The sequence below is a fragment of the Camellia sinensis genome, chromosome 1 (assembly GCF_055761805.1).
Source record: "Camellia sinensis isolate YWXY chromosome 1, ASM5576180v1, whole genome shotgun sequence".
In the NCBI taxonomy this organism is placed as follows: Eukaryota; Viridiplantae; Streptophyta; class Magnoliopsida; order Ericales; family Theaceae; genus Camellia; species Camellia sinensis.
Genome location: NC_138961.1, coordinates 252618492 through 252627191, shown reverse-complemented (window position 1 = coordinate 252627191; position 8700 = coordinate 252618492). Strand labels below are relative to the sequence as shown.

Sequence of the window (8700 nt, the reverse complement as noted above, 5' to 3'; positions counted from 1 at the left end):
TAAATCAATCCTTTCACAGTTCACTCACACAAGCCTCACCTCACACTCACACTCACACTCACACTCACTCTCACTCATCATCAATGCCTCTCATCTCTCTTGGTCTCCCTCTCTCTAAAACCTTCCCCCAATCTCCATCTCGCACCGCCGATCTCTATCCTCCCACAACTCCACCGTCTCTCCCACCGCCGATCTCCATCCTTCCACAACTCTACCGTCTCTTTTTGTTCTCCAACGGCGGTGAGGCCAAGCTTGCCGAATCACCGCTACCATCACCGATCAAGCTTTACCGATCCGGCAGTGACACCAAGCTTCGCGAATCTTCGCCGCGACCCTCACCCTAGATCTGGAATATTCTCTCTCTCTCTCTCTCTCTCGATTTGTTATACATATAATATATGTATATATATATATAGTATATTTGAGTATCAAATTCAGATATATGTCTCTTTCTCTATGTTGTTGTTGTTGATGTATAGATCCCTCTCTTTCTATGTTTACGTTGTTGTTGTTGATGATGATGATGATGATGAAGAACAGATCTGTTAGATCTGATTTTTTTTTTTTTTTTTTTTTTTTGAGCTCATCTCATCAGATCTGTTAATGGGTTGGATCTATTTTTTTTTTGTCCGGGGAATTTTCAAGGTCGGGGAAGCCCGATCCCCGTTAGGGGGCGGAGGTGGGGGTGGATTTAGGGTCCTCGTCGAGGATCGGGGCCGGGGACGGGGAGATTTTCACCGTCGGGGATCGGGGACGGGGACTGTGATCCTTGGCCCCGCCCCGTCCCGCCCCGTTGCCATTCCTAATATATATATGAAAAATACTATTTTAAAATTATGACCCCACCTAGTAAACAAATTATAAATATTTAAAATTTTTAAAATTATGTCATATCATTTAATAATATACTAATTTATATATTAATTGATACATATAATATTATTCAAAAATTAATACTTACAAATGTCAGAATATTTTATCCCACCAAATTTAATCCACAAATTAAAAGACAACCAAATAGGAAGCGATGCTTCAATTTTGGGTTTTTTCCAATGAAATGGCCTAAGAGCATCCGCATCAGCCTCAGCAAATTTTCAATCAAATTATAACTGAAAAAGTCATTTTCATATTTTAGCTAGTCACCCACTGCATCAAACTCTCTATTTTAACTCAATCTTATTATAATATTTGTTATTCTTTTTTTTTATAATTAAATTGATGACCTATCAACCAAACAATTGTTATGTTATACAAAAGATAAAACTTGAGGAAATATAAAAAAAAAGAAAATTGTCGTTGGCCGGTTGACCGGCCAGACGTCTGGACGGACATCCCATCACACTCAAATCGCGTGTTTTAGCGATGAACAGTTCCTTGTTTGATGAAACGAGTTACTGTAATAAATTTAACAAAAAATTAATTTAACAAAAATTTACTAAGATTGATGGAAGAAGAATTTGATGATTTGTTATTTATATTTTAACTTTTTATTAATTTAAAGATTCTGATGCTGATGCCCTAACTAAAAAGGATATATACAAGCCGGTAGTCCCAACTCCCTCAGAGTCGGGGTAGTTGGGCTAAACGGGTCCAGGTTGTTTGGATTGCAGGTAGTGATTTGTCTTTGTTATTATTTTTTAAGTTGGGATAAGTATTGTTGTTGGTCTCTAAAATTTGGGCTTCAGTGTTTTCAAAATTTTATTTGGGGAAGTCCTGTTTTTCCAAAGAGGTTGGTTATGGACATCAATTAAACTATTGTAATTTTCTTGTTATACTCAGTGATGTGGGTGTGGATCCATCACTATTGTGTTTAGGTAATAAAAAATACGATGACTTTAGTTGGCGCTGGTCTAGAACTTGATTTTGAAAACATGATTTTAAATTGTTTTTACACTATTTTACCAAATTAGTTTCAAAAATATGATTACAAACCAATTGAGTTTGAAAAAAAAAAAAAAAAGTAAATTATAAACACACATTCTGAGATTTATTTAAATTACAAATTATCTCTTATGATTTTAGAAATTACATTATACACTCCCAAGGTTCATAATAAATAGGTCATTTTATTAATAAATCATCAAGTTAATTAACAGTTTTTAATAATGTTAAAATTTTATTTTAATTAATAATTCAGATAACTTTATTATTGTATAAGTGAACAGTTAGAAATATTACTTTTTCAATTAATTCTGTTAAATAAAAAATTTTGACAGAGAGTTATTTGTAATTTTTCAAATTGTAAAGAATAATTCGTATTTTAAATAAATCTCAAGAAATATATTTATAATTTCTCAAAAAAAAAAAAAATATGATATACTTGTTAGGAAACCACACTCGTATTGTCAAAATAATATGTTAAAATCAAAATTGACAGGAAACAATATTTAGTTGTCATCTCAATTTCGTTCCATATTAGTAGTCTCACATCAAATAATACTGTAAGTCAACGCATGCATAAGATAAATGGTTGTAAGGCTACAATGGCATTGTTAAAGCGTTTTGAATTGAATATTGGGAGCAACTTGTCATCACGAGGAGCAGTGTATGGAGTGTACCACTCGCATCGCATCTCACACACACACACACACACACACATTCACAGTTGATGTTGGACTAAAACTAATAATAGATAATTGAATTTCGAAGTGGGAAGAATCAAAATACCAAGAAAACAAGTCCTCACCTCTCCTATTTTTCTCTGTTTCTCGCAATGAGATGGGATGAGAGTGGGGGTGGGGGAATCCGGATCCTCCGTCGCCTTTTCCTGCGGTCCAACCCTGTCGCCCTCCAAAACGACGTCGTTTTGGAGGTTTTTTTTTTCTTTTTTCTTTTTTCTTGTCTTCTTCTTCTCACTGTAATGAAGCCGAACTGAACCAAAAACTTGTTCTTCTTCTCACTGATAACTCTCTCTCTCCCTCCCTCAAAACACTTAATTGATTATTTCACACAAAACAAAGATTCGATGAAAATTTTGGCATTTCATCTGAACGGATCTAAGCTTTTAGAGGTTCCTATTTTTTTTTTCTTCTTCTTCTTCTCACTGTGATGAAGCCGAACTGAACCAGAAACTTCTTCTTCTTTTCACTGATAACTCTCTCTCTCTCTCCCTCAAAACACTTAATTGATTATTTCACATAAAACAAAGATTCAATGAAAAATTTGGCATTTCATCTGAACGGATCTAAGCTTTTGGAGCTTCCTTTCTTTCTTTTTTTTTTCTTCTTCTTTTCACTGTGATGAAGCCGAATTGAATCAAAAACATTTCATGAAAATTTTGTGGTGAAAAACATACCAGTACGCTTGTTTCTCGGTTTTATTTCCTCCTAATTTATTTTTTTCAAAATAATTCCCCTCAACATTTCATTTCCGTTTTTTTTTTTTAAATTGATATTTTCAATACAGATCTGTGAGTAAATCTGTAAAAAAAAATCAAATTTCAAATCTGAACCAATTTCTGAGAAATTGGAAACTCTCAACCAATTTCAAATCTAAACCAAAAACAAATCAACAAAATCCACTAAGAGCAAAACCCAGAATCTGTCTGTGCTCTAGTCGCCTCACCGCCAAGCACCGCCGTGTCAAACCCACCTCACCTCCTTCATCTTCTTCTTCTTCAAGTACTTATCTTCTCTCATTTTTAATATGTTTTTATTATTATTAAAAGCTTGCTTGGAAAAACAGAGGATTTACTAAAATTCTGTGTGGTTTTCTTTCCCCTGTTTCTCCTCAAATCACATGCACTTTCTTCTGAAGCCTCTGAAATCAAAATAATTGTTCTTAATTATTTGTTTGCCACTCCGAAATCAGAATATTTGTTATTAACTATCTGTTTTCCACTCCAAAATCAGAGTATTTGTTCTTAATTAGTTGTTTTCCATTTTGAATAAAATGTACACATATCCTTTATTCTTGCATATCCATGAATAGCTTAGCTCATAGTTTGAGTATGATATGACTAAGAACATGTATTAGTTTGATAAACAAAATTTTTAATCTTTGTTTTACATATATTTTGGGGAAAATTACTTAAATGGATTAAGTTTTTTCACTCCTATCTCTTGATCTATCAGCCAGTTTTCAACTTTGAATCAAAGAGGGGAGTGAGAACACTTCTTAGCCAGTATAAGACTTAAATGGGGAAAAAGCAATTGGATTTGGATGCACATTGCTATCCGTGAGGCGATTTTCATCAAGATTGGCTTCTTTAGATGGATCAAAGAAGAAAATCGAAAAATCACTTCCCCACAGACAGCAGTCTCTTCTGGTATACAAGTCAGACTGGGAATTAGATGGCGACGGCGGCGATGGATTTCATGGGTTGGACGGGCATGGGGTGTCGAAGAAGGGTGGTTTGGGTCGATGATTGTAATGAGGAGAGAGAGAGAGAGAGAGAGAGAGAGAGTTATCAGTGAGAGAGAGAAAGTTATCGTGAGAGAGAAAAAAGAAGAAGACAAGAAAAAAAGAAAAAAAAACCCTCCAAAACGACGTCGTTTTGGAGGGTGACAGGGTCGAGCCGCAGGAAAAGGCGACGGAGGATCCGGATTCGGGGGTGGGGTGGGGGATCATTTATGGTGAAGGCAGGACCAATTAATTGTTTCTGACAATGACTTTAATGGCGTTGCGTTTATCGCTGCAATTGTCTGCTTCCCTTGCCTTGCCCCTCCCCTCCTTCCTTCATTTCCACTCTCTGCAAAACACACCAACCAACTCTTCATATCTCCATTAATGGCTCTCTCTCTCTCTCTCTCCAGTAATTATATCTCTGTAAGGTTGATGGGCTAGCAGATGATGCATGGTTTCGTTTGCAAAGTGGATGGATTTTTTTGACTATTTAATTTTTTTAATTATTTTAATTTGGGTTAAAAAATTTGATTTGGAAAGGACTTTTTAACTTTTTAATTTTTTTGACTTTTTTTTATGAAAAAAAAGTGTAATGATTATGGATTAAATATAATGTTTTGTTTATTGTGACTAAAATAGCCTATTTTATTTTTTGTAATTATTTTAGCCAAAAAAAAATTCAAAAAACCTCTTCCCAATCAGAGGCATGTCTGTTTTTGAGTTATGTAGCTTCTAATTTCTTATTTTTCACTTATTAATTATTAAAAAAAATTAAAATGAAAATTTATGAAAATACATATGTCATAAAAATATATATATATATATATATATATATAAAAGAGCTTTACTATCTACTATTGCAAAATTTCACCATAGAGATTAGAGAGTAGTAGATCAACTACCCAAGAGGGCCAAGACCCATGACTGAGGTTCATTTTCGCAAGGCCAATAACACTGACTAACTAACAACAGAAATTGAAGTGGTACTTTAACAAGATGCTAGTAATAAAATTTAAATTCTTTTTTCTTCATAACCGTAACTTCTTGTTGAACATAGAGCTGAATTGGGTTGAGTATGACTCTGGATTGTTGTTGAACATTGGGTTGGCTGATGAAACCACTGCTCCTACATTTTTGGACATTGAAGTAGCTGATGATGAAGCAACTTGTTTCACTGATGGTGGGTTTGGTGGCGTGGGTCTCACTGGTAGTGGTGGCGCTGCACATACTGGGATCACCGACCTGATTTGAACCGCCGGAGCAATCTTCTGTGGGTTGCATCCACCATTGTAGATAGTCCTTCGCATGTGGCTACACATTGAAGAAGAAGTTTTGATGGGTGAGAAAGCTCTTGGAGATGGAGTTGCAGATCCAAAAAGTCTGTTTCTGATATGGGTTTGATCATTTGGGGTGTTGTGATCAAACATTGAACTCACAGGACTGCTAAACTTCAATGGAATTGGACTGTAACTTGAATCTGCAAGGGAACTCTCGATGACATCTAACTTCCTGCTAATCCATTCTTTCTCATCCCTCTTATTCTCTTCAAACTGTGGGGAAACCTCTTGGATTTGAACTTGAATTGGGTTAGGCCTAGTTGTAGAAGAGAGGAGAGGAACATCTCCAGATGAGGCAGATGGTAGGAGTTTTGAAGTTGTTTTGGGAAGGGGTGGAGAGAGAAGAGAGGCCAAGATGCTCTGTTTTTGTGTTAAAATTTCTGAGGCGGAATCCAATAGTAGATCCAAGGATCTCCATTGTTGATACTGTAAAGAATAATTGGAACCATTGTCTCTATGACTCTGACCCCTCACCATTCTTCTTCTTGTTTGGTTCTGATCCCACCTAACTTGTTTGCTTCCATCTTGACAATTGCTTAATGAACCAAAGTTTGGCACTGCAAGGAAGTGAATTCATGATAAAAACCCAAATACCAAATTACAGTAAAAAATCTTCAAAAAAAAGAAAAGAAAAAAGAAATACACATTAAAAAGAGAGTATACATTTTTTCAGAGCAGCCCAGGCAACTATTGCAGCATTCTTCTCAGCTTGTTTCTTTGTCTTGGCCGAGTCGCCGGTGTAATTCAAACCAGCAATTTCCACAGTAGAAGTGAAAGCAGGGGCATGGCCAGGACCTGATCTTACAGTGGTGTAGACAGGGAGCTTCAGACCCCCTCTGTGAGCAGTTTCTTGAAGAAGATTCTTGTACACCCCAGTCTCATCCTTTGTGTTCATAATAACCCACACAAATTCCAAAACAAACTCTTAAAAACTTATAATGGGTATTCTTAAATGTATATATAAAAAAAAAAAAAAAAATGTCTACAAATTCAAGATTTGAACAGAGCATTATTAAACTACTGGTAATGAAATTAAAGTGGGTAATGTTTGTTGGGGTGTTACTTACAAGAACTCTTGTAGTGAGCGACCTTGAAGGGCCTCTAGTGGAGAGAACAGAGAGAGCAACTTCGGCAGCTGCGTGCTCGGCCTGCCTTAAGGTGGTGTAGTAAGTGGGGCATTGGAAGATTTCGCCATTGAAGTTGACAGAAGCTTTGAATCTAGGAGCATGATCAAGCCCTTCTCTGACGCAGGCATAAGAAGGGAGGTTGAAACAACTCCTCTGAGCAAGTTCTTGCAGCTGATTTTTGTACATTCTCTGTCATGAAGAAGAACAAACCACCAAAACCTAAACTATCAAGTCAACCCATTTCATGCCATCAGCTGCAAATTCAAAAGGGCTAAAGGAACAGTATGCATGCCGACTTTATATAGAGAGAAGAAAAAGAAAAGAGAAAAAAAACACACATCAGCCGAAAAGGCCAAAACTAGCTCAGGAGTATATCAGACATGAGAAAAGATCGAAGACAATGAAATCATCTACATGAAACTGAAGAAAGAATCGAAGAACCCACCTACTACACTTGATTTCTCTCTCCTACGTTGGCATGAAAGTCTGGTCCCTCATAACAAAAGCATTTGATGGTTATACTTTCTGTAAAGAATAGAGAGAGAGAGAGAGAGAGAGAGAGAGAGAGATAGGACTAGATATACGAGAGTTAACTTCGGCTGATGTGAAAAAAATTGATATGGAACTTTTTTAGTTTAACAGAGGTTAAAATAAAAAAAAAAAATGATTGAGAACACTAATTAAGTATCATTATTAATGATGTGACAGTAAATTTTGTATTTATATTTTAAAAAGAAAAAAATAATTTTACGTCATTGGTTATAATAGTACTTTTACTGGTTCCTAACATCACCCCTAAAATAATGCACCTTGGGGCATGGACTATTTTACTTTTATCACCATTGGACACTGGCCTCCCATTTCAAAATCGGATAAAGGTTGGTAGCTCGAGGATTTCGGCCCCGAATCCCCCTAAAGTCCAAAACGACGTCGTTTTGGGCTTTAGGTTTTTTTTTTTCTTTTTCTTTTTTTCCGCCATTTTTGAACGCAGAGCAGAGGAAGAGGGAGAGAAAGAGAGGGAGAGGGAAGAGGGAGAGAAAGAGCTCGTCGCCCAGCCGAGCTCATCTGCCCGCCGGCCGTCGGCCCAGCCGAGCTTGTTGCGTCGCCTCCGCCCGCCTCCGCCTCCAGCCCATTTTTTAGGCCCCCTCCAGTCCTTCTTCCCCCTCCCTCTCCCCCTCCCCCTCCCCCTCTTCGTCTTCTTCTTGCTTCTTCCGCTGTAAAAAAAAAAAAAAGGAAATTAGGGGGATTCAGAGGAGCTCATTTTCGAGCTCCCTAGCACGGTCCTTCAAAATCAGTAAAAAGAACTCGTACAAATGATGGTACTTTTTTTCTCTTTTTTTTTCATTTAGTCCTGCTTTTTTGAGGGATTTTATCGGTCACCAGTGAATTTTTTTTAAAAAAAATTCCTACCTTTTTTTAGTGCTTTTATACTAGAAAATATTTTAAATTTCTTAAAAAAATGATAAAAACTGGGAAGGGGGGAATTCAATGAAAATAGGTCAATTTTATTACATTAAAATATCAACATAAATTTTTGTTTTTAGTATTTTTTTTTTCTTTACAAATTTGAACCATTTTTTATTTTTAAAGAACTACTATTAGTACCTATCTCTTTATTTTAGCCCTCTCATACTAGCAAAATGAATCCCCTCATTTTTCTTTTTGAACTCTCACTTTAATACTAAGGCCTCGTTTGGGAAAAGGCTAATTTAGTAACTTTTTGACTATTTGGTTAAAATATGAACTAAAAAAAACTAGTATGTTTGGGATGACTTTTTGGCTTTTTACGAAAAGATGTGCAAAAAGTAGAGAGAAAAGAGAATCTTTGACTTTTTGGTATGGATTGTTGCTTTTTGGCTAATTTAGTAACTTTTTGACTTTTTGGCTAAAAG

At 36.1% G+C, this 8700-nt stretch overlaps 1 protein-coding gene across 4 annotated transcripts; it reads right to left on the bottom strand.

Moving 5' to 3' along the window:
* Positions 1-5170: 5170 nt before the first annotated feature.
* Positions 5171-7821, bottom strand: LOC114315848 (uncharacterized). 4 transcript variants are annotated; one of them, XM_028262456.2, is made up of 4 exons: positions 7254-7821; positions 6749-6997; positions 6345-6564; positions 5171-6238 (listed from the first exon to the last, which is right to left on the bottom strand). In XM_028262456.2, the coding sequence occupies exons 2-4, from the start codon at positions 6992-6994 to the stop codon at positions 5373-5375; spliced, it is 1332 nt and encodes a 443-aa protein (XP_028118257.1). In that variant the 5' UTR covers positions 6995-6997; positions 7254-7821; the 3' UTR covers positions 5171-5372. The 4 variants fall into 4 exon arrangements, with proteins under 4 accessions (XP_028118257.1, XP_028118258.1, XP_028118256.1 ...); XM_028262457.2 differs by having other exon boundaries at positions 6749-7027; positions 7254-7424; XM_028262455.2 differs by having other exon boundaries at positions 6749-7103; positions 7254-7389.
* Positions 7822-8700: the final 879 nt, after the last annotated feature.

Bases quoted from the DNA above. Each gene is read 5' to 3' on its own strand.
- LOC114315848 (XM_028262456.2), bottom strand. From the start codon at position 6,994: ATGTACAAAAATCAGCTGCAAGAACTTGCTCAGAGGAGTTGTTTCAAC. The intron at 6,565-6,748 runs GTAAGTAACACC...ATGAACACAAAG, and splicing joins CGCTCACTACAAGAGTTCTT to GATGAGACTGGGGTGTACAA. The intron at 6,239-6,344 runs GTATACTCTCTT...ACTTCCTTGCAG, and splicing joins CTGGGCTGCTCTGAAAAAAT to TGCCAAACTTTGGTTCATTA.